Consider the following 24,067-nt stretch of genomic DNA (forward strand, 5'->3'; position numbering starts at 1 on the left):
ACCTCATTTTTCTTTTAGATATATTCTACTTTCTGCTAAATATTTAGATATAGACTTACTTTATGATAAATAACTACATAAAGAATTTTAACTATCAAATTACTTCATATTAATGTAATAAATTTAAACTAAATAATTATGGTGACACTAATAAATATGCTTCATGTTGATAAAAAGGTAGTGACCATCTGCCTATTACATGCACAATTTACAGAGACTATACTTCACACTTACCAGTGAACTCAAAGCATTGCATACTAATTTTTTTTAGATAAGCTTCAGCAGTCAGGTCGTAGGCTTTAACTCTAGCTTCCAGTCCAAGCTGCAGGACATTTAGTTCACATAAAGGCCTTCCTCTCTTTTCTGCTTTTTCCATCAAAGTAATCACGACCTAGAAAAAGGTACCATTATTACCACAAACTATTTCACTAATATACACTGAAGTTAATTTAATAATCATCCGGAATGATATTATCAAAATATTCACACAGCGTAAAGATGTTCACTTCTATTTGTGCCTGGAAATTACCTAGGGTTATTTACTTTGGAAGGCCCACTTACTTGTTCAGACTTTTAAAGCACTGTCACTGTATTTTAATGGATTTCAAGATAGTTATGAAAAAAAAAAGTTGTTCTGCCTAATTCCCGGAAGTCCTAGTCTGATGGATGGTGTCAGACTAGATCTGAAAGTCTGAGATAAACAGTCAATTTTTAAACTACTCCTAAGGCAAGGTTTCTCAACCTTGGCACCACTGACATCTGGGGCTGGATAATTCTTTCCAGTGGGAAGTAGTCCCATGCGCTGTAGGCTGTTTAGTGGCATCACTGGCCTCTACCCACTGGTTGCCAGTAGCCCACTCTCTCTCTGGATAGTGACAACCAAAAATGTCTTCAGACAATGCTAATTATCAGCTTGAGGGGAGGATGCAAATTGCTTCCCCCCACCCTAATCACTGTCCTAAGGGAAGGGAACTGTAATTATATGTATTACAAATAATATTAAAAAGGACTTACAGGTTTTATATGTACATATGTTAATGAAACCCATTTGCAAATAGAAGTATTCATTTATCAATGTTTCAATTATCAAAGCCTAAAAATCTTCAATAACTGTAACATTAACCAGAAAAACAGCAGAGGTTTAGCATGAAGGAAGTTAGTTTCAAAACATGTATTTCAGATCAAAAAAGTAGCACTCATTTGTTTAAAAGTTTATTATTTTTGACTCAAAGATAGAACATAACCTCTGCGTAGCTATTTAACAATGAAGGGATTTTGGAGAAATTCTTCTAAGTCCCTGTATCCGCGATGCTTTCCCACATACACACGTGTGTGCCTGTCCCTCTTTCTACCCTGTCCCAGCCCCTTTCCTAAACTCCTTTCCTCCGACTGTATCTTCTTCTTCTTTAAAAATTCAACTAAATCTCACTTCTTCCAGGTTATCTTCCCTGACTCTTTCAGACTGCTTAGATGCCCTCTTCCTACCATCACTGCCACAAGCTCCCTCGGCACATTTTTAATGGAAGTAATTAACAAAAATTTTAATTGTTTTCTTGTTTGAGTTCAGAGTTTATGTCTTTTACTTCTGTATCCTTAGCACTTAGTACATGCAATGAATATCTGTTATGTGTGTGAACACAGAAGAGGAAAATTCATTTAACCTTACCTTAAGAATCTGCATATGGAAAGCAGGTAATGGTAATATAACGTTTTTTAAATGTTGGCATATTGTGTTTTATTCTATTAATGGTTTCTAAAATTTGCAAAGAATTTCTCTGTCATTTTTCCCTTTCCTGCCTTCCCTATATAAAATCCAAAGCAGGCCACATTCCAACTGTCCTAAAATCATTTGAAAAGCCTGTTACAGGGCATATTACCATTTTCTCTGTAAATATTATATCCCCCAAATATAACTCATCTTTAGCAAACTCTCAAATTTTTAAACATTTCTACATACAAATTACAAACAGTCTTTGTAAGCTTTTTCTATCCATATCAATAATCTACAAGTTTACTTTATTAGAGGTAATTCCAAATATCCATTATTTATCCACCTCATTTTATAAAAACAGATGAAAATTACACACCTCTTTGATTTCAAATTTCAGCAGCATATTAATGATGTCTACAGATCTAATTTCTTCCACTCCAGCTGTTAAACTCTCTTGTGAAACATGCATATCTTTTTTTAATGTAGAGATTTCAAGTGGCTCTTTAGTTTCACCTAAAGATGTTTAAAAGAAATTCATTCACTTCTATTCACACATTTCTTACATGAATACTCAACAAGGACTTATACAAGTACTCTGGACTTGGTTCAGGCATTGAAAATCCACAAATCAGTCATACACAGCTCTAGCCCTTAGAAAGCTCATGGCTTAGTAGAAGAAACATATATACTTAAAATACAAACAAAATAAGAAGGCCCCACCTAGTCACATTAAATGGACAAATGTTAATAGTCTCTAGATAAAGTATGTAGAAAGCACAGAACTAAGCATGACACTGTCATGAGAAGGTCAAGAAAGTCTTAATAGGAGAGTTATAATTCAAGTAGAACTGAAGGAGCTCCTCACACAGAGAAGAATAAAATAAGAGGTAGTAGAAAACCACAGAGAGAGAACACATCAGGATAGGTTTTGCAAACAGAATGGAGTTTGATATGGTTACATCATAAGGAGGATAATAAGAGCTAAGGCTTGATATGAAAGAAGCGGGGGGAGGGGGAGTTAAAGCCTCTTACGCCATACCAAGAATCAAAAGTAAAACCATATGAATATGACCCTGTTGTCCTGAAATTCACGCATCCTGAAATGCAGTAAAATTGCTTTCTAAACTGTAATACACAACACTAATAATAGCTATCACTTGCAAAGTACTTAATCTCTGTGTTGGATGTTGTGCTAACAGACATTCACAGACTATCTCATTTAACTCTTATAACAACACTTTAAGGTAAAACCTTTACATTGTCCTTACTTCACATATGAGCAAATTGTGGTCCAGACAGATTCAGTACCTTGTCTAGTGTTTTCCATATGGAAAACCACTGCTGTTAATTATTACCTTTGAGAAAGCAATGCATAGGGCAAGGTTTCTTAACTATCACCTTATTTCAGCGCTGTTCCAAACATAATGTGATTGAGGGAAAATAATTCTACCAAATATTTTGCTTCTAGAAAACAATTCCTGGAACAGGCAAAGATTTCTTAAATAGGAAATAAAAAGCACTGATCATTTTTTAAAATTGTGTATTAGAATTCATTAAAATTAACTAATTCTATTAAAAGAAAACCTATTAAGAGAGTGAAAAGGTAAAGCACAGATAGGGAGTAGATATTTCTACACATACACTAACATGTATACATATAACCAGCAAAGGGCTCCTAACCAGAATGAATAAACAACTCCTATACACCAATTAGAAAAAAGACCATATCTCAGTAAAAATAATGGTCAACAGACTTGAATGATCATGTCATAAAAGAGGACATCCAAATGGCATATGAAAAGGTTTTTAATTTCATTAGTTACCAGGGAACAAATAAAAAACATAGAGATACTACTATATAACCACCAGGATGGCTACATTTTACAAGACTGAGGATAGCAAGTACTGGTGAGAATGTGAAACAACTGGAACTCTCATACATTGCTAGTAGGAAAGTAAACTGGTTCAACCACTTGGAAAACTGTTCAATATAGCCTGGCGTAAGTTACTGAAGCGAAATGTAAGCTAACATATGACCCGGTAATTCTACTCCTAGCTATATGTCCAAAAGAAAACAGTATATAAGTGTGCCTAAAGACTACAATGACATTCATAGCAATTTTACTCATGACAGTCAAATACTGGAAACAGGAATAAAAAGAACAAACTAGCGCTATAGACATCAACATGGATGAATCCCACAAAATGTTGAAAGAAGCCAAGGGATCCGCGCGTGGCAGCGCTGCAGCCGCACAGCTCTCTGCTGAGCCCCAGAAAGGCCGCGCCGGCCCCGCCGCGCTCGTGGTCACGCTGCTCCCCTCGCCGCGAGGGGGGAGATGGCTCGGGGCGGCGCGGGTGCCTACCGCCCTCCGAGGGGGCCGTGGGGACGGGGCGTGGGGGCTCTGCCCCCGGCCCGTGCCCACCCCCCCACCCCGCCGGAAGCCGCGTGCGGCCCTCAAGCCCCGGACCCTGAGGTCGTCACGCGAAGCTCCGAAAACCCCGGCAAGGCTCTGCGGAGGCACGAGCTCGGGCCCGCTCTCACGGAGGTACAAATGATGCAAAATGGATACCTCGCCCCAGAGACAGATGAAGATGATCTTTAGTCTAGCTATAATGACTACAATCCAACCTATGATACCGAGGAACTGGAGAATGACACAGCTTTTCAGCAAGGTGTGAGAACTAGTCATGGCAGAAGACCTCCCGTAACTGCTAAAATACCAAGCACAGCGGTTGCTAGACCTGTAGCTACTGGGTATGGGTCCAAGACATCCCTGGCATCAGCAGTGGGAAGACCAATGCAGGGGCTCTTCAGGATGGAGTTACTAGACCCATGACAGCAGTGAGGGCAGCTAGTTTTACCAAAGCAGCTTTGAGAGGCTCTGCATTCGACCCCCTCGGTCAGTCGTGGGGCCCTGCACCGCCCCTGGAGGCCAGGAACGAAGACAGCCGAGAAGAAAAGATGAGACAAGTGGAGAAGAAAGTAAATGAGTCAGTAGAAGAAAGCTGTATTGCTAACTGTCGTGGAGACTTAAAATTGGCCTTAGAAAAGGCAAAAGATGCAGGAAGAAAAGAGAGAGTCCTGGTGAAACAAGGAGAACAAGTTACAAGTCCAGAAAACATCAATTTGGATTTAACTTAATCAGTTCTTTTCAACTTGGCCAGTCAATATTCAGCTAATGAAATGTATGCTGAAGCACCAAACACCTATCAAGTTATAGTGAAAAATACGATGTTTAGCAATGCAGGACGGTTGTAAGTGAATATGGGAAATATTTATTTAAAGCAAAGAAATTATTCCAAAGCCATTAAATTCTACCAAATAGCCTTAGATCAAATTCCAAGTGTCCATAAAGAAATGAGGATTAAAATTATGTAGAACATTGGAGTTAACATTTATTAAAACTGGGCAGGGCTTCCCTGGTGGCGCAGTGGTTGAGAGTCCACCTGCCGATGCAGGGGACACGGGTTCGTGTCCCAGTCCGGGAGGATCCCACATGCCGCAGAGCGGCTGGGCCTGTGGGCCATGGCCGCTGAGCCTGCGCATCCAGAGCCTGTGCTCTGCAGCGGGAGAGGCCACGGTAGTGAGAGGCTCACGTACCGCAAAAAAAAACACACACACAAAAACCTGGGCAGTATTCAGATGCCATTAATTTATTTGAGCACATAATGAGTATGGCACCAGATCTGAAGGCAGGCTTCAACCTAATTCTTAGTTACTTTGCTGTTGGAGATCGAGAAAAAAAGAAGGCATTCCAAAACTTGATTGCTGTTCCATTAGAAACTGATGAAGATGATAAATACATTTTACCAAGTGATGACCCACATACTAATTTAGTGATTGAATCTATAAAAAATGATCATCTAAGGCAAATGGAATGTGAAAGGAAAGACATGGCAGAAAAATACATCATGACAGTTGCAAAACTCATTGCTCCTGTAATTGAAACATCTTTTGCTGTAGGTTATGATTGGTGTGTTGAAGTTGTGAAAGCTTCTCAGTATGTAGAGCTGGCAAATGATCTGGAAATAACGCAATTACATACCTGAGACAAAAGCATTTTAATCAAGCTGTAGAGACCTTTAAAATGTTTGAAAAAAAGGACAGTAGAGTGAAGAGTGCAGCTGCACCCAACCTCTCATTCCTGTATTATTTGGAAAATGAATTTGCAGAAGCCGGTAGCTATGCAGATTTAGCTGTGAACTCTGACAGATATAATCCGTCAGCTCTTACTCATAAAGGGAATACAGTTTTTGCAAATGGTGATTATGAGAAGGCAGCTGAATTCTAAAATGAGGCTCTAAGAAATGATTCTTCTTGTACTAAAGCACTTTATAATATTGGCCTTACCTATAAGAAGCTAAACCAGCTTGATGAAGCTTTGGACTGCTTCCTGAAACTTCACGCAATCCTAAGAGACAGCACCCAAGTCCTTTACCAGATAGCAAGTGTATACGAATCAATGGAAGATCCCAATCAAGCTAATGGTTAATGCAGCTGATGGTTAATGCAGCTGATCAGTGGTTGGTTATGGTTAATGGAATGGTTAATGGAATGGTTAATGCAGCTGATTAATGGTTAATGGTTAATGCAGCTGATCAGTGTTGTTCCAACTGACTCCAGAGCTTTGTCTAAACTGGGAGGATTATATGACACTGAGGGGGATAAATCCCAAGCATCCCAATATTACTATGAGTCATATAGGTATTTCCCGTCCAACACTGAAGTCAACAAGCGGTTCGCAGCCTATTACACTGAAACCCAGTTTTGTGAAAAAGCCATTCAGTACTTTGAAAGAGCTTCTCTTATACAGCCTACACAGGTGAAATGGCAGCTGATGGTAGCTAGTTGTTTTAGAAGAAGTGGTAACTACCAAAAAGCGTTAGATACTTACAAAGATATTCACAGAAATTTTCCAGAAAATGTTGAATGTCTATGTTTCTTGGTACATCTCTGCACAGATACTCGATTAAAAGAAGTTCAAGAATATGCAACAATACTCAAGAGATTGGAAAAAATGAAAGAAATCAGGGAACAGCGCATCAAGTCTGGCAGGGATGGCAGCGGGGGTCCCCATGGCAGGAGAGACAGGAGTGCTGGCAGTGACAGTGGCCAGAACTGTGGCTCTGGTAGCAGAGGCAAGCGGCTCAACGCCCAGCTCTGAGCCCTGCCTGGGACAGGTCTCAGAGCCTCATAATGAGAGCAGCAGTAACAAGGAGCTAGATGCCTCCTATGTGGATCCGCTTGGCCCGCAAATAGAAAGACCCAAAACCACAGCCAAAAAGAGAGTCAACGAGGAAGATTCTGCTGATGAACAGGAGATGATTTGCTTCCAGAATAATATATATTTTAATATATTATTTATTAAAGGAAAGAAATCACCTTACAAGAGAATACTCATGTTAAAGTTTGGATTAATTATCCAAATGGATAATTATGTTCTATGAGTATGCATTTAGATTTTGTTTCGCTTTTAATGGAATAAAAACGTGAAAATTAAAAAAAAAAGAAAGAAGCCAAAAATGAAAGTAAATTCTCTATGATTCCATTTATATGAAATTCAAAAAGAGGCAAAACTAATGCATGATATTACAAATCAGAATGGTACTTAATTCTGGGTGGATTCAGGGTCAGGGTGGGTGTTTGGTATTGATAGGTAAAGGCATAGGGAGAGCTCTAGGGTGCAGTGCTGGAAATGTTCTATATCTTAATCATGGTGATTACACTGGTGTAGCCATATATAAAAATCCACTGAATTGTACACTGAAGATTTGCACACTTTACTATATGTATTAACATACTGTAAAAAAGGTTTTTCCCCCCCGGAAAAAAGCCTGTGCTCCGTGACGGGAGAGGCCACGGCAGTGACAGGCCCGCGTACCGCAAAAAATAAAAAAAAAAAAAGTCAGATCAAGTATGCTACATAGCCTAGTGCCAACTTAGAATGTTTTTTTCTCTATACATGCCAAGTTCAAAAATTTTTCCAGAATTCACCTTCTTTATGGCCTCCGCCTAACTCATGCAACTTAGAAATAACTGACTTTACTCAACTTAAAAGCAAACTATGGTTTTATTCAATAGCATCTTATTTGTTTTCTTGGTAATACAAATCGCAATTTGTAAATATATGTTTGTTTACTTCATTTTTATTGTTTGTCTCCCCTACAAAATTGTAAAAAGACTTTTATTACACCACCTACTGTCAACCTCTTACCTGTCTCTTGCACTCTTGGTTTCACTTTACTCAAGTCTTCAGTAGCCTCACCAAGATTTTCTGCTAGTATTCGAAATAAAAGATTAAGATCTTCTTGATTTAGATTAACCTGTGAAATATGATGTTCCAAGAAAAGATAAAGATATTTCATTTTAAAATGAAACAATTTTAATATGGAAAACAAATCCTTAGTAACAAAACACTAAGGACAGGATACTCCTAACATTGACTAAAAAATTATATAATCACTGTACACTCAAGTATTCCACTACTTATGTTAAAAATTTCATTTTCAAATATAAGACAGTGTTTGGAGAAAAACAATGTGATTTACAAGTCAATATTAGTTTCATCTACTTAACCAATATGACCCTTAGTGAAAGTTAATAATTATTAAAGAAATCAGATCACTTTTTTTAATAAGTGACTTTCAGAACACACATAAATTCTACTTTTTAAACAATAACAATTTCAACGTAATAAAAATGCCACCTTCAATATGAAAAATCGGCATTTCACTCAATGCTATAATTATCTGAGGGGTACTCAGATATCCCTAAAATAAAAGAGTATGTATATAATATATAGAATGAGCTATAATTATAATACACTAATAAATAATTTACAAACAGATCACTGCTAACGTGTACACATAACAAATTTAAAAGCTAAGTAACATTTAACTGAAGATTAAATTCTACTAAAATTAATAAAGATCCTGTTGGACAGTATCACACTGAAATTTTCCTTACAACAATCAGTAAAAATTCCACATTTCATTTAGATTTATAATGAGAAAGTCTTCAGAGTCTGAACTTTCAATAAGAAAGTTTTTTTCTGGGACTTCCCTGGTGGCGCAGTGGTTAAGAATCTGCGTGCCAATGCAGGGGACACGGGTTCGAGCCCTGGTCCGGGAAGATCCCACATGCCGCGGAGCAACTAAGCCTGTGAGCCACAACTACTGAGCCTGCACTCTAGAGCCTGTGAGCCACAACTACCGAAGCCCGCGTGCCTAGAGCCCGTGCTCCACTACAAGAGAAGCCACCACAATGAGAAGCCCACGCACCGCAACTAGAGAAAGCCCGCGCGCAGCAATGAAGACCCAGTGCAGCCAAAAATAAATAAATTTTTTAAAAAAAAGTTTTTTTCACTCATATACTCACATTCATTGACTCAAGATGACCTTTAATTTCCACAACAGGCACCTTGTGGTACCAAGATGCAGCTAGATTCCGATTTACATAAAACTCCAAATTAATTGGATGCAACAGCTGAATATCAGGATGGGAGATGCCTGGCTGGATCACTGTCCTAATGAAAAATATAATTGATATATATGCATAAACATAGGGGTAAATGCAACATATCATTAAAAAAAACACAAAGCCCAAAGTTGCCGCTCTAAACGTTGATTTGAAACAACGCTGTTTTAGTGTTTTCTAAACTTGGTCAATAATTAATTTAATCTACAATATACTAGCATGGACAGATTAAAACACAGCTGTCCCTTGAACAACACGGGGGACTAGGATGACAACCCCTCCATGCAATCATGTAACTTATAGTTTGCCCTTCATATTTCGGTTCCTCTGTATATGTGATTCCTCCATAACCACAGTTCTAAACAACCACAGGTTGTATAATACTGTGTTATTTACCACTAGAAAAAAATACCTGCGCGTAAGCAGAACCATGCAGTTCAAACCCGTGCTGTTCAAGGGTCAACTGTATATGACATACAATTAGCCTTTAAGAAAACTTTTTTCTTTAAACAGAAGATAGATGACAACCTGAGTAAATTTTTAAAAGAAACTGATATTTTTGAAGCTATGGGGGAAATCATCAATACAGTTGTTCAAGGACTGGTATGTGTGCTGGTACAGAGATTAGAGAAAAAAATGGCAAGATGAAAAGTAAGCTATTTCTAAGTTTATAAAGCTCTTCAACCAGGATTCTTTTCTGGACTTGTCTTATAATCATTCCTTTTGTATTTAAGGTAATTAAATCTCCTTGGACGGGGTAGAAAATGATTTCAAAATGAACATACACACTTTCAAATGTCCTCTGGTGTGAGCCCTAGAGATACATCATTACTTACACAGCATTCCTGCCAAAAATGTATAAGCTCGATTAAATCATGAGAAATCACTCAGACAAAACTAAATTGAGAGTCATTCTATGAAACAACTAGACTGAACTCTTCAAAACTGTCATCATCATGAAAAACAAAGAAAGGCTGAAGAACTATCCCAGAATAAATGTCTATCAGTACAGAAATCCCCCTCACTAATATAGAATACAATTAAATGCCACATGTTATCCTGGATTGAGGGGAAAATTCTTGGAATAACTGGTAAAATCTGAATATTGAATGCATATTAGATAATAGATTATATCAATGTTAAATTTCCAGAATTTGATAATTGTGGTTATTATGTAAGAGGATTAATGTCCTTGTTCTTAGGAGACACATGCTAAAGCACTCTGGGGCAAAGCGTTAAGATATCTATTCTCAAATGGTTTAGCAAAAAATGTTTTAATTTCCAATTATAAAATAAATCTTGGGGATGTAACATATGGGATGGTGACTATAGTTAATAAGACTGTACTGTATATTTGAAAGTTGCTAAGAGCATGTATCTTAAAAGTTCTCATAACAAGAAAAAAATTTTCTGTAAATATGTGTGGTGATGGATGTTAACTAGACTTACTATGGTGACCATTTAGCAATACATACGACTATCAAATCATTATGTTGTATACCTGAAACTAATATGTCATTCATACCTGAATAAAAATAAAATTTTAAATTTTTAAATATTTTAAATGATAATATGTATATACAGAGTTAAAGCAAATGTAAATAATTGGTGAATCTATTTGAAAAATTATAGGTACTATTTTTGCAATTTGTCTGTAGGCTTGAGATTTTTCAAAATAAAAAGCTGATTAAAAGACAGTTCTGTGCAACAGAAGTATGTTGAGCATGGATTTCAATAGTCATAAAATTTCATAGACAATGTTAAATAATACTTAAATATCAATACATAATTATTGAAAGAGCATACCTAGAAAGCTTAAGCTTTGTTAGCTGCACATCCATTCTATCAATTACTGGAGGGTCTGAGTAGTCTTCACCAGATATCAGACTGAACTGATTGTGAACTCTGATTAACCCAAGATCTACCACTACTGCATTGGTGGAAATGGAAGACTGTGGGATGACTATAACTGGTGCTTTCAAATCAATATTGATAGAAACACGAAAGCTCCTCTGGGCAAAATCTTTCACACTTGTGGCAGCCTTTTCTGCAGCCTGAGCAGTGGCAGCACTCAGAGCCTCTTTGGCTGTCTGGAAATTGTTCAGGAAGTTCTGTGGACACAAAATAAAAGGAGTAATTCAAACAGGAGGACAAGCACATCATTTCTAACACCATCTTCTTTTTATTTATGTGCTAATTTTTTTCAAATAAATAACTTTCAGTTTAGTCCTATCTTTCTAGTTAGGAAAGAATTACTGATTATCCATCCACATATATGAGCTACCTGACAAGGGCTAATTATAATTAGACTTATATGGCTGAGGAACAGAGAAAAAAACAGTTTTAATAGTTTTTGCACTTGAGAATTTGGATTCATTATATTCCAGCAAAAATAATTCCAGTTCTAGACAATGCTAGACAAAAATCATTATATGATTCAGATTTCAACTGTTAAAGAAAGGTTTTGACCTCTACATTAATCCATAAATACCATCAATAATCAAATCAAAGCACAACCTGACATTCAAAGTTTTAAGATTTGCAATAATCATAATTATCAGACTTATTTTAAGTATTTCTAAGCCAAAAAATCTATATATAAATAGTGATTTTACCAGAAGTGACATGAGGAATTTATGGAGATAGACAATCTGAATACAGCCAACGTTCAGTGACACCACACTATCCACTTTGGACATGTCAGTATAGGAATCCCCCTCAGTAGCATCTGGATACAAATCCAAGTTAAAATGAAAGACTTCATTTCCCATTATTGACACAGCCTGAAAAGCAGAGATTTGAATGCACTCCATCCAATCGACAATGACAAAATAAAATCCCAATTTAAAAGGGTTTATAATCATTATAGAAACATTTTTCTATCAAAATATATTTTATTAGTATTTAAAAAAATAAAATATTTTAAAATAAAATCTCACATTCAATCATCAAAAAATATTAATGATTTACTATCACCTACTTTTTTATGAACTGTCTTAGGATCAACATCTGTGACAATAATATTTTCCAATCTGGCAAATAGTGACTGTTTTCTTGACTGAAGAGAAAGGGAAGAATCAAGTCCTGGAAAAGAAATTATATTATTATAATTTCTATAGATACCATAATAAGAGCTGAAGATTTTTCTTCCATTGCATAACTTTATTCTGTAGGTGATATTCTTTATAAATTTAGCAATGTTTGAACTCACAATTGATAAATAAGTGCAATATTAGATATTTTTAGTTTTATGAACAATGAAACCTATAAACTCATTAAAAAATAATTATTTGAATTTTCAACCCTGTGAAAAAACTACATCTAGTGCAAATAGATTATCTTAGGATTTTAGTAAATTCTTTACACCTTATATCCAGTCATTTACATGGAGACTATAAGAGTTTCATGAATCAAATTCAGACTAGTAGATGAACTGCCAGTTTAGAAAGAACAAAGAAAAACCCTAGTTTTCTGGGTTTTAAGTTCTTCAAGAATTGTCTTAAACATATTCTTTACCTTTACCAGACCACAATGAGCTGGTAAAGACAGAGTCAGAGAAAAAAACTACATTCATTTTAGCAGATTTTGCCTAAAAGAACATAATGGGCTCATAGGATTTGTTCTTCATGATAAGGTTGCTTTGCATTTGTACCAAGATAAAGTGTATTCACAGACCTTAAACTGAATTCTGGGTTGACACTTAGCTCATCAACAGCATCCCTACATTGACATTAGTATTCCTTTCACCTCTGAGACAACTCTCAAAAGGGTCCAAAACACCAGTATGTGTGGTTCAACTCTCAAAGAGTTAAGAAAACATGCAATCCAATTATGTCATAAAATAAAATAATCCAGTTTTCACAGCTCAGAGCCTTCCATTTTATATATACTTTAGCATTGCAAAAAACAAAAAAGCTTATCTTTTGAACAATTTTTAATATCATGAGAACTTTTACCTTGAATCTTGATTTCAGCAATATTGTTCTTCTCATCACAAACAATAACACAGAAAGCATTCAACTTGGCAAACAGCCTGAAGTGAATAATGTCACTCTCCTTAGAGGATACAATCACTGCATATAAACAAAGCAATTCTATCACAGTGGATTCTGGTAATATACACTCTATTAAGGTTTCTTCCCTATATTAAGTGAACCATGGTTCTGCTTAAAATAATTTTAAAATTCTCAAATTCTTAAGTATTTCAAATACTTTTTTTTGCTTTATATATTCTTTATATATAGTTTGCATTTTTAATAGTGAGATGTACTACTTTGATAATGTAAAAGCAAGAAAAAACTTAAAATACATAAAGATAACAACACTGAAACTCAAGGAAGTTACTGAATATTAAATAACATGCCTATGGTCCCATAGTTTAAGTAGCAGAGTCAGGATTTGAACTGAGTTCTTTCTGATCCAAAGGCTGGGCTCTTATCCAATTCGATGCTATCCCTGAACCCTGGCCCTCATGTCTCTGGGTCTTGATTTCCTTATCTGTAAAATGTTAGGGAAGACTAACCCTCTATGGAGTCCTTTCAGGAGCCTCTGAAAGGAGGAAGAGCTCAGAACAAGTACAGGTCTTCTTCCCCTAATACTCATATAAAGGCATCCCCCATCACCACCAGAATAAGAACAAAAACATTTTTTTTTAAACAACAGTATTAACTACATTTATCTTACATATCAGGCACCCATGTATGACTCAGTTTGAAGGAAAGAACAAAGGTAGGCAAAATGGCATGTACATGACTAACCAGATGGCCTCTCATAAGATTCCCCATTTAGCTCTACAATTCTAAAACTCTTACTAACAAGAAACAAAACAGTGTTTTTCATACTTTTCTGCAGAGCTGAATTTTTTTGTTGCTTTTCAGTAGAAACTTGTACTTCCTTGGTATCACCCATGTTTTGGCCATCTGATGGAATTATGGTTGTCAGGTAATTAAGGGAAGAGAGAAGAGCTTGTGTATGCAGCAACAGGTTTAAAGATGAAAAAGCCACCTAGAAATATTTTAAAAAGAAAATTAGTTCCCAGGCCAATTATACCAGTAGTCTGCATGATGTATACAAAAGGCTCCTAACTAGGCTTGCATCACTGCTGTACACCACTTAAAAGGAAGAGAGAAGAGACGAAGACTCACAACTCACAGTCCTTAAACAGGCAATATATGGAGAGTAAATTATACTTACACATTTTGGGGGTTCATTTGAGTATCAAGGTAACCTAATTACTCCATTTCCCAATCCTAATTACCATAGAGCCTACAATCTGCCTGTCATGGCCATTCCAAGATTGAATATACATATCACTTTTTTGAATCTTCAATGACAATTATTATGATTATATAAAACATATAAGTTAGAACATGAAACTCCAGAATCACCATGTATTACCACCATGTTAAGAAATGATATCAGGCTCTGCAAATGGCTCTGCACATGGCCATTGAAGCTACAGTGTCAGCAGAAGCCGGTTCGCACTAGGAACTCTGGTGTGAAGGGCTGGGCGTGAGGCCTCTGCATGCAGCACCCTATGAGCAAGTGCATCTACACTAAGCACAAAGGAAAAAGAAAAAGCTTGTGGGACCTTGGTTCCCAGGCTGGAGGTCAGGCCTGAGCTCCTGTGGTGGGAGCACCGAGTCCAAACTGCTGGACTAACAGAGAACCTCAGACCCCAGGGAATATCAATCAGAGGGAGGCCTCCCAGAGGTCCTCGTCTCAGCACCGAGACCCAGCTCTACCCAACTGCCTGCAAACTCCAGTGCCGGACGTCTCAGGCCAAACAACCAGTAAGACAGGAACAGAGCACCACACATCAAAAAAAAAAAAAAAAAAGAAACGACAAAAAAATATGTTACAGACGAAGGAGCAAGGTAAAAACCGACAAGACCAAATAAATGAAGACGAAATAGGCAACTTAACCTGAGAAAAAATTCAGAGTAATAACGATAGTAAAGATGATCCAAAATCTCGGAAACAGAATGGAGAAATACAAGAAACATTTAACAAGGATCTAGAAGAACTAAAGAGCAAACAAACAATGATGAACAACACAATTACTGAAATTAAAAATACTCTAGAAGGAATCAAGAACAGAATAACTGAGGCAGAAGAACAGATAAGTGAGCTGGAAGATAAAATAGTGGAAATAACTGCCAGGGAGCAGAATAAAGAAAAAAGAATGAAAAGAACTGAGGACAGTCTCAGAGACCTCTGGGACAACATTAAATGCACCAACATTCGAATTATAGGGGTCCCAGAAGAAGAGGAGAAAAAGAAAGGGTCTAAGAAAATATTTGAAGAGATTATAGTCAAAAACTTCCTTAACGTGGGAGAGGAATTAGTCAATCAAGTCCAGGAAGCACATTGAGTACCATACAGGATAAACCCAAAGAAACACACTGAGACACATACTAATCCAACTATCAAAAATTAAATACAAAGAAAAAATATTAAAAGCAGCAAGGGAAAAGCAACAAATAACATACAAGGGAATCCCCATAAGGTATGGGGATATGGGGATATACGTATGCATACAGCTGATTCCCTCTGTTATACAGCAGAAACTAACACAACACTGTAAAGCAATTATACTCTAATAAAGATGTTAAAAAAACAAAGATTTCAAATGTGACATTCATGAGATTTAAATATAAAATATGCAATTAAGAGTGAGTTCTCAGTCACTAAATAATCTTCTAAAACCACAATTATGGTCCTATCATTTAAAAATAAAGAATATATAGCTTATAGGAGAAAATATATTTTTAAAAACAGTAACTCCAGAAACCTAAAATAGCAACACAAATTGCTTTAAAGAATATATGATTTTCTAATAGTGAACTGAAATTTTTTAATAATCACTTTTTATACAAAAGGACTTCTTTTCATTGCTTCAAGACACTAAGTGGATACAAAAATTATTAAAAGGAAGATTCAATATTCAACAGATTTTCCCATCTCTCAAAAGTATAATCTGGGGCTTCCCTGGTGGCGCAGTGGTTGAGAGTCCGCCTGCCGATGCAGGGGACACGGGTTCGTGCCCCGGTCCGGGAAGATCCCACATGCCGCGGAGCGGCTGGGCCCGTGAGCCATGGCCGCTGAGCCTGCGCATCCGGAGCCTGTGCTCCACAACGGGGGAGGCCACAACAGTGAGAGGCCCGCGTAGAGCAAAAAAAAAAAAAAAAAAAAAAAAAGTATAATCTGAAACTCATTTCTCTCATTTTCTTTTTACTGTATCCTAAAATTACATTTTGCCCCTTCTTCCTCTACTTGAGTACCTTAGTATAGCTCCAGAAGTACTCAACATCTCTCCTTATATTTCACATACTTTCTGAGCCCTGCATTAAAAGACAGTATCTAGTTTGGTTTGTTCAGAATCCTGTTGGTTCTTTGTAAATCAAAGTTCCCTCATCTACAGCATTCCTTCCTTTAGAAATAATTAGGATGTGATACAATGAGTTAAATAACAGTATTATTATCCTGAATCATAAACACAGAGCATGGTAGACATTTATGAGGCTAATTTATAACTTTTAATGGTTCCTCAAAGGATACTGAAGACTTACAGAGTAGGTTATTTTCAAACAGGATCTATTCTTTTAACAGAATTTCTTACCTTAAGTGTTTGTTCAGTTTTTTCAAAACTAGTTTGAAAACTGGGTCCATTCTTATCCGCCTAAAAAAAACAAAAAAAAGAAAGAAAAAAAAGTTCTAAAGAAGGAATTAAGACCAAAGTAAATGAATCATTTACTTATAATCTGTACTTAATTTATTTATATTTAGTTATAACTATTTTAAAATACATTATATATTTAATTTTATTATCATTATTATAAAGTTACATCCAAATCTATTTATTTATCATAAGAGTAAAAACTTGTCCTCCTCTTCAAACAGAGGAGAGCATGGCATCATTCACTTTTGGGAAACTGCAGCTAGGGATCAGAATGATAAACTCTGAGGGTTAGAAGGTTTAAAGGTAGTCTAGCCCATCTATCACCTAATGTTTAAATACCTTTAGAAAGTCTTCAGCAAGTCTATTTTAGGATATCTCCAGTGAAAGAAACCTCATTTTCTTAGAAATCCAAACTTTAGAGAAGTTTGATTTAATGAGGTCTTCACACTGAATCAAAAATCTGTCTCCTGGGACTTCCCTGGTGGTCCAGTGGGTAAGACTCCGTGCTCCCAATGCAGGGGGCCCGGGTTCAATGCCTGGTCGGGGAACTAGATCCCACATGCATGCCGCAACTAAAGATCCCACATGCCGAAATGAAGATCCTCCGTGCCACAACTAAGACCCAGTGCAGCCAAAAAAAATAAAATAAATAATCAATCGATAAATAAATACATATTTTTAAAAATCTATCTCCTATCATAATAACCAATTGGTTCAAGTTATGTCCCTTGGGAACATACACAGTAAATTCAAAGTTTTACCTCCTGTGAGAAGCCTTCTGGCTAGATCAATATCCCTGCCTCCCTGCTCCCATAATGTTTTGTGTTCTTCCTTATTAAAGAATAAACACATTATATATTTTTTGAATTTTATTTTATTTTTTTATACAGCAGGTTCTTATTAGTTATCCATTTTATACACATCAGTGTATACATTCCAATCATAATCTCCCAATTCATCACACCACCCACCCCCTGCCACTTTCCCCCCTTGGCATCCATGAAACACATTATATTTTAATTGTTGTTTACCTATCTCCCTACTGGTCTACAAATTCCTTGAGAACAAAGAATGTTTTTCATCTCTGTATCCTAACACAACCTGACACAAAAGACGTTCAACAGTTATTGAATAATTAAATAAATCAACTAATCTTGAATGAAGCTGAATACCATCAGTTCATATAACATTCTTCAACATTCTTCATATAACATATTTTTGAGTCCTTCTGGATCCAGGCAATTCTCTTCTGAACCAAATTCAATTTGACTTTATCCCTTTTGATGTAGGATACTTAGCCAAATATCACCTACACATACAATGAATGTAGGTAGGTGAATGTGCCCCAGAAGACAGTAGTAGGACCTACTTTACCCCAGGCTTCCATCTTTGTGGACAAGAAGTGTGACTTTGTAAAATCCTAGTCCTTACTTGAGTGAAAGAGAAAGAGGTGTGCGAATGGAAAGAGAAACAGTAGATATCCCTAGGATTCAAACCTATGATACACAAGAGCCTTTAATAATCTACTGTCATCTTTTTCCTTCCAGAGGATAGTTTAGAGTATATAATAAATATATAAACATTCTGTGACCCTTACCTTAATGTACTCCGCTTTTAAGAGATCTAATCCAGGTTTGTCAGAAGAGCTAATCAAGTGAAGGGGCTTCTTTTTGGACCCTAGATTAAAGAAAAAGAAAAAAAAAGTGTTTCAAATAAATTGCTCTTTTTTACATTTGGAATTTCCAACATGTCCTTTTCTTCTTAAAAAATTTTATTAATTAAGCTTTAAAAAACTACCTGCACATATTTTCATGGTTATTAAATATTAAGGTCATCACTGGTAAAGAAATAAGCCAATCCAAATCCTTACCTTACCTCTGACATCCAACTTACTTAAAAACATGCATACTGTATTTATTTTCTCTGATCGTACATCTGTGTTCAAAAGTAATCAAAACTTCTCTAGATATTTTTAAGACCATACGTGCATTCGTAAGGCAGTAGAAGACTACGGGTGTTAAGAATCAGGAAATATGAATTCTAATTCATCTCTACCTTTACCAAAAGCTATTTAACTTCAGCTTTCTCAACTACATAACAATGAGGTTGAACTAGAAAAACATGTAGTATTCTGTTGAGCTCTAAAATTTCATTCATATTAAAGAAATTTAAATAATTTTCCTTTGTTTAGACTAAGAGAAGGCTTACACAGAAGAGGAAATAGTTTTTTGAAGGGAGGGGAATTGTTAAATTTCTTTAAATTTAAAAACAACAGGTACCACCAGATGTCCTCTATATCCTCATGTACATGTCCCAAGGAACTACCTCCAGAAGCCATGGAGGGATAAGTGATTTATCCACTCTTTTATCCATCTTTTATTATTTGCAGTTTTATAACTCCTGTTTCTGAGATATCTCAGAATTTTCCACTGAAATAACCTTCTCTAAAGGAAAAAATAGCCTAGAAAATTTACTATTTGTATTTTTCGCCTTAAGACAATAATGTAAACTCCATCTCTCCACAGTGCTTATAGGAGCTTACTAATACATAAAACATTTTTCTTCTAAGCTGAGGTTAATTTTAGTTAGAGCTGTTTAAAAAATAACAAAAAAATAGGTCTTTATATTTGATTAAAATACTTGGCAAATATTAGGTAACCTTAATTACTGTAGATTCATCCATTCCTTCATTCCTCATCCAATGAGTATACAAGATGTACACTGAAATGCATAAACCATAAAAGCTTCTGAAAGAATTAATTTTATGTCCCACCATTTTCATAACCTGATGCTGCTTCTGATATATGAACACTACTGAATCAAAAGAATAAGAACTTCAATATTATAAGACCAGAGATAAATTCTAGGTTTTGCTATTAGTAAGATGCATGATCTTGAGCAACTCACTTAATCTCTCTTTATTTAACCTTCCTTTGTTTGTAAAATGGGAATAATACTCCCTATATAAAGGGGATTTATATGGACTCTCTGAGTAGATCATAGTAGTTAAGAATACAGACCCTAGGGGCAGATTTCTAGGGTTTTAATCATGGTTCAGCCACTAACTAACTAGCAGTGTGACCCTGGGTAAATTATGTAACCAATTTATGACTTTGTTTCCTCTTGTGTAAGTTGGAGATAATAGCATTGCCTATCTTATAGCATTGTTACAAGGATTAAATGAGTTATTATTTATAAAATGCTTAGAACACTGCTATTATTTATTATAATTATTACTATATAAATGAATGTGTTTCAGATACTCAAAAGTAATACTAAATCTGTTACTGTCTATTATTTCTAATTTTATGGCTATTACCTTGAATTTCATAGTAATCCAAGCTGATTTTCTTTAAGTAAGTTACCGCAGTTAAATCAAATGTTCTCATTGTAGACTCTGTTCCTAACTGAGTAACATTAAACACTAGAATTGTATCCTCTTCCTTCTGTTGTTTGGTAAATTCCAAAATCACCTAAAACAATCAGGACAGCCAATGAAAGGCAGATAAGTACTTTGAATCATACTTAAAAATACAAAATCCTTCTTCATATATACAGTCATGACCATAGTAGAAATTTTGCTCATACTCTTCTATTACCATCAAGTTATTTACCATGATTGAAAGTTATCATCTTTTTGGGTTTTTTTTTTTTTTTTTGTGATATGCGGGGCTCTCACTGTTGTGGCCTCTCCCGCTGCGGAGCACAGGCTCCGGACGCACAGCCTCAGCGGCCATGGCCCACGGGCCCAGCCGCTCCGCGGCATGTGGGATCTTCCCGGACCGGGGTACGAACCCGTGTACCCTGCATCGGCAGGCGGACTCTCAACCACTGCGCCACCAGGGAAGCCCGGAAGTTATCATCTTAAATTCTATTATTAAGAATATAACTACATCTATCTAAAAATCATGATGAAATTTTATATCCTTATTGATTTACCTTTTTAATTTAGTAAAAATAGGCATGTATGAATTCTTCCTGAATATGATTTTTTTTTTTTTTTTTTTGCGGTACGCGGGCCTCTCACCGTGGTGGCCTCTCCCGTTGCGGGGCACAGACTCCCGACACACAGGCCCAGCGGCCATGGCTCACGGGCCTAGCTGCTCCACGGCATGCAGGATCCTCCCAGACCAGGGCACGAACCCGTGTCCCCTGCATCGTCAGGCGAACTCTCAACCACTGTGCCACCAGGTAAGCCACTGAATATGATTTTTTAAAATCTTTATCTCAAAACTAAAAGTCATGTCTGGTGATATAAGAATCATCTCCATTAATGTCAAAAAGTATGACGACATTTACTATTACACTACTATTCAAATTTATTGTAGAAATGATAGCCAGTATATTTAAACAATGAAAAATAAAACATACATGTTGCCATTTTTAAAACATCCAAGTTCTTTGATCTCCGTCAAGAGACGGAGGTCTTTGCCCCACCCCCACAGAATTTGGGCAGGGTTGTGACTGCTTCAATCAACAGAGTACAGGGCTTCGCTGGTGGCGCAGTGGTTGAGAGTCCGCCTGCCTATGCAGGGGATACGGGTTCCTGGCCTGGTCTGGGAGGATCCCGCATGCCGTGGAGCGGCTGGGCCTGTGAGCCATGGCCGCTGGGCCTGCACGTCCGGGGCCTGTGCCCCGCAATGGGACAGGCCATAGCAGTGAGAGGCCCGCATACCGCAAAAAAAGGCCATGAAACTTCCACCTGGGATTTCTCATTCTGGGGGAAGCTAGTTGCCATGTAAAAAGTTCAACTACCCTGAAGCTGCCATGGTCAGGAGGCCGTGAGTTGGTACTGTGGTCAAAAGTCCCAGCCGAGGTCCCAGCCAACATCCAGCATCAACTGCCAGCCTCCTGAGTGAGCCACGAGGCCCACTGAGAGCTCAGGTCACTGCTACTCTAGTCAAATGTGACTGAAGGCATGTGAAAGACTACATGCAAAAATGACTAAGCTGGGCCCTTCCAGAATTCCTAACCCACAAAACTATTAGCAAGATAAAATAGCTGTTTTGATAAAAATAGTTGTTTTGAACTATCAGATTTTGGGGAAACCTATAAGCCAGCCACAATAACTGGAAAAATATAAATGCTAAAAAAAAAAGCAAAAACTAATATTATTAGCAGTGATATAATCATATACCTAAGAAAAATCAGGAGCGTCAACTGAAAAACAGAAACAATAAAACAGCACAGTAAGATATTCAGTACTGAATTGATATACAAAAATAAATTTCAAATAAATCAATGATTTAAATGAAAGCATTAAAATCATAAAATAATAAATAAAATCATGGGTAAATATTTTTGTAATGAAGGATAATTTTCTAAACACACACTAAAACTAGAATATAAAGAAAAAATTAGATTTCACCACAGAAATATTTAAAACTTCGGAATGGCAAAAAAAGGTCAAATTGGGAAAAATATTTCAAACAGCACTATTTTTTCTTAGATGATTTTGATTGTTTATGACTTTAGTTCATTCATTCAATACTCAATAAAATATTTATTGAGCATCATCTTCCATGTATGAGGGTGTGCCAGCCACTAAGAACATCAAAATGACCAGGACAAAGTCCTTGTCTTCAAGAAGCTTACATTCTAGGGAGGATGGGGCAAAGCAAAGGTTGCTATTTTGTGTTGTGTGGTCAGGCCTTTCCAATAAGATGGCATTTCTAAAGGAAGTAAAGAAGCAAGTCATGCAAGAAAAGTTTTCCAGGCAAAGGAAACAGCAAGCACAAAGAATATGCTTTGGTATACAAGAAAGTACAAAAGGCAAGTGTAAGCTCCATGTGGAAGAACTCTGCTTACTGCTGTAGCTCTAGTATCTAAAACAATGCCTGGTACATGACAACACTTGATAAACATTTATGGAAGGAATAAATGAAATATGGCTGAAGCAAAATGAGCAAGGAAGAAGAGAACAGCAGATGAAGCCAAAGAAGTCACATGGTGTGACTTGTAGGCCATGGGAAGAATTTAGCCCTTTACTGTGAGTGAGATGGGAAGCCTGTGTAGGGTTATGAGCAAAGCAATGGCATGAACTGACTTTGCCTCTAAAACAATCACTCTAGGGACTTCCCTGGTGGTCCAGTGGTGAAGAGTCCACCTTCCAATGCAAGGCACACAGCTCGATCCCTGGTCGGGGAACTGAAATCCCACATGGCATGGGGCAACTAAGACCACATGCCTCAACTAGAAAGAGAAAACCTGCACACCACTAGAGAGAAGCCTGCGTGTCACAACAAAAGATCCGGCATAACACAACTAAGACCCAATGCAGTCAAAAAGATAAATATTTTTTTAAGAAAAGATTAAAAATAGTATCACTCTAGCTACAGAACAGAGTACATGATGGAAGCAGAGAGACAAGAGGCTACTGCAATAGTCCAATCAAGATATGATGGTGACATGGACAGTGCAATAGCTGTGGAAGGGAAGAGCAATCATTTGAATACATTTTGAAGGTAAAGTCAAGGGGTTTTCTGATATGTTAGATGGGAGTATGAGAGAAAGACAGAAGTCAAAGAAGTCTAAACATGGAGAACATATCTTTCTTTAAACAAATACCAATAATACTTAGATATAAAGCAGTCAGTAAGAAATACCTCCTTTTTATACCTTTTGTGTTTTATTTCAAAGCAATGCATATTCATTTAAAAATTTTTTAATATATATAAAAGCAAACAGGCAGGAATGAAAAACTATAATCCCACCACACAGAGATGAACACTGTCATTTATTTTAAAAAAAAGTGTGTGTGTATGTGTGTGTTTATTTTCTAAATGGAATCATAATATCCTTGGAATTGTAATCGCTTTTTTTTTCCCCAAATAAAGATATGCGTTGACCATCTCTCGATGTCGATGTTTTCTTTTATTACTACCAGACTTTCAATGGCTGTAAAAGCCGTGTTGCAAATTTAGGTTGTTTACATTTTTCTAAATTATAAACATGACAATAAACTATATTATTTGGCTTAAAAGTTGAAAAATATTAAAGTAAACATGTCACAGAAATTTTCTACAGAAAAGAAAATCCTAACTAAGAGTCTCGAGCTTTTCCAGAATAGATCAGATGTACCACAGATCATACTTGTATCAGTTTTTACAAAATAACATTTCATTTTCTTAGAAGTATATGTGTGTGTGTGGGGGGGTGGCAGTAGGGAAGATAGAGTACCACATTTTAAATATACTTA

At 36.6% G+C, this 24,067-nt stretch overlaps 1 protein-coding gene and 1 pseudogene across 3 annotated transcripts in view; one reads left to right on the forward strand and one right to left on the reverse strand.

Moving 5' to 3' along the window:
- VPS13C (vacuolar protein sorting 13 homolog C) overlaps positions 1 to 24,067 on the reverse strand; it is a 174,702-nt gene that overhangs the window by 74,218 nt on the left and 76,417 nt on the right. For all 3 annotated transcript variants that reach the window (XR_004525195.2, XM_019947640.3, XM_073801104.1), the window contains exons 26-37: positions 20,189 to 20,342; positions 18,467 to 18,546; positions 16,810 to 16,869; positions 14,030 to 14,192; positions 13,145 to 13,261; positions 12,169 to 12,272; positions 11,804 to 11,971; positions 10,995 to 11,299; positions 9,090 to 9,237; positions 7,927 to 8,035; positions 2,088 to 2,224; positions 235 to 391 (exon numbers count right to left, since the gene is read on the reverse strand). Coding sequence is in view for 2 of the 3 variants with exons in the window: in XM_019947640.3 (XP_019803199.2) it covers positions 235 to 391; positions 2,088 to 2,224; positions 7,927 to 8,035; positions 9,090 to 9,237; positions 10,995 to 11,299; positions 11,804 to 11,971; positions 12,169 to 12,272; positions 13,145 to 13,261; positions 14,030 to 14,192; positions 16,810 to 16,869; positions 18,467 to 18,546; positions 20,189 to 20,342 (1,702 nt within the window). In the remaining variant the exon portion in view is untranslated. The remainder of the gene's footprint in view (positions 1 to 234; positions 392 to 2,087; positions 2,225 to 7,926; positions 8,036 to 9,089; positions 9,238 to 10,994; positions 11,300 to 11,803; positions 11,972 to 12,168; positions 12,273 to 13,144; positions 13,262 to 14,029; positions 14,193 to 16,809; positions 16,870 to 18,466; positions 18,547 to 20,188; positions 20,343 to 24,067) is intronic.
- LOC101336525 (intraflagellar transport protein 88 homolog) lies at positions 4,264 to 7,053 on the forward strand (annotated as a pseudogene).

This window comes from Tursiops truncatus, chromosome 2 (genome assembly GCF_011762595.2).
Source record: "Tursiops truncatus isolate mTurTru1 chromosome 2, mTurTru1.mat.Y, whole genome shotgun sequence".
NCBI classification, from domain to species: Eukaryota; Metazoa; Chordata; class Mammalia; order Artiodactyla; family Delphinidae; genus Tursiops; species Tursiops truncatus.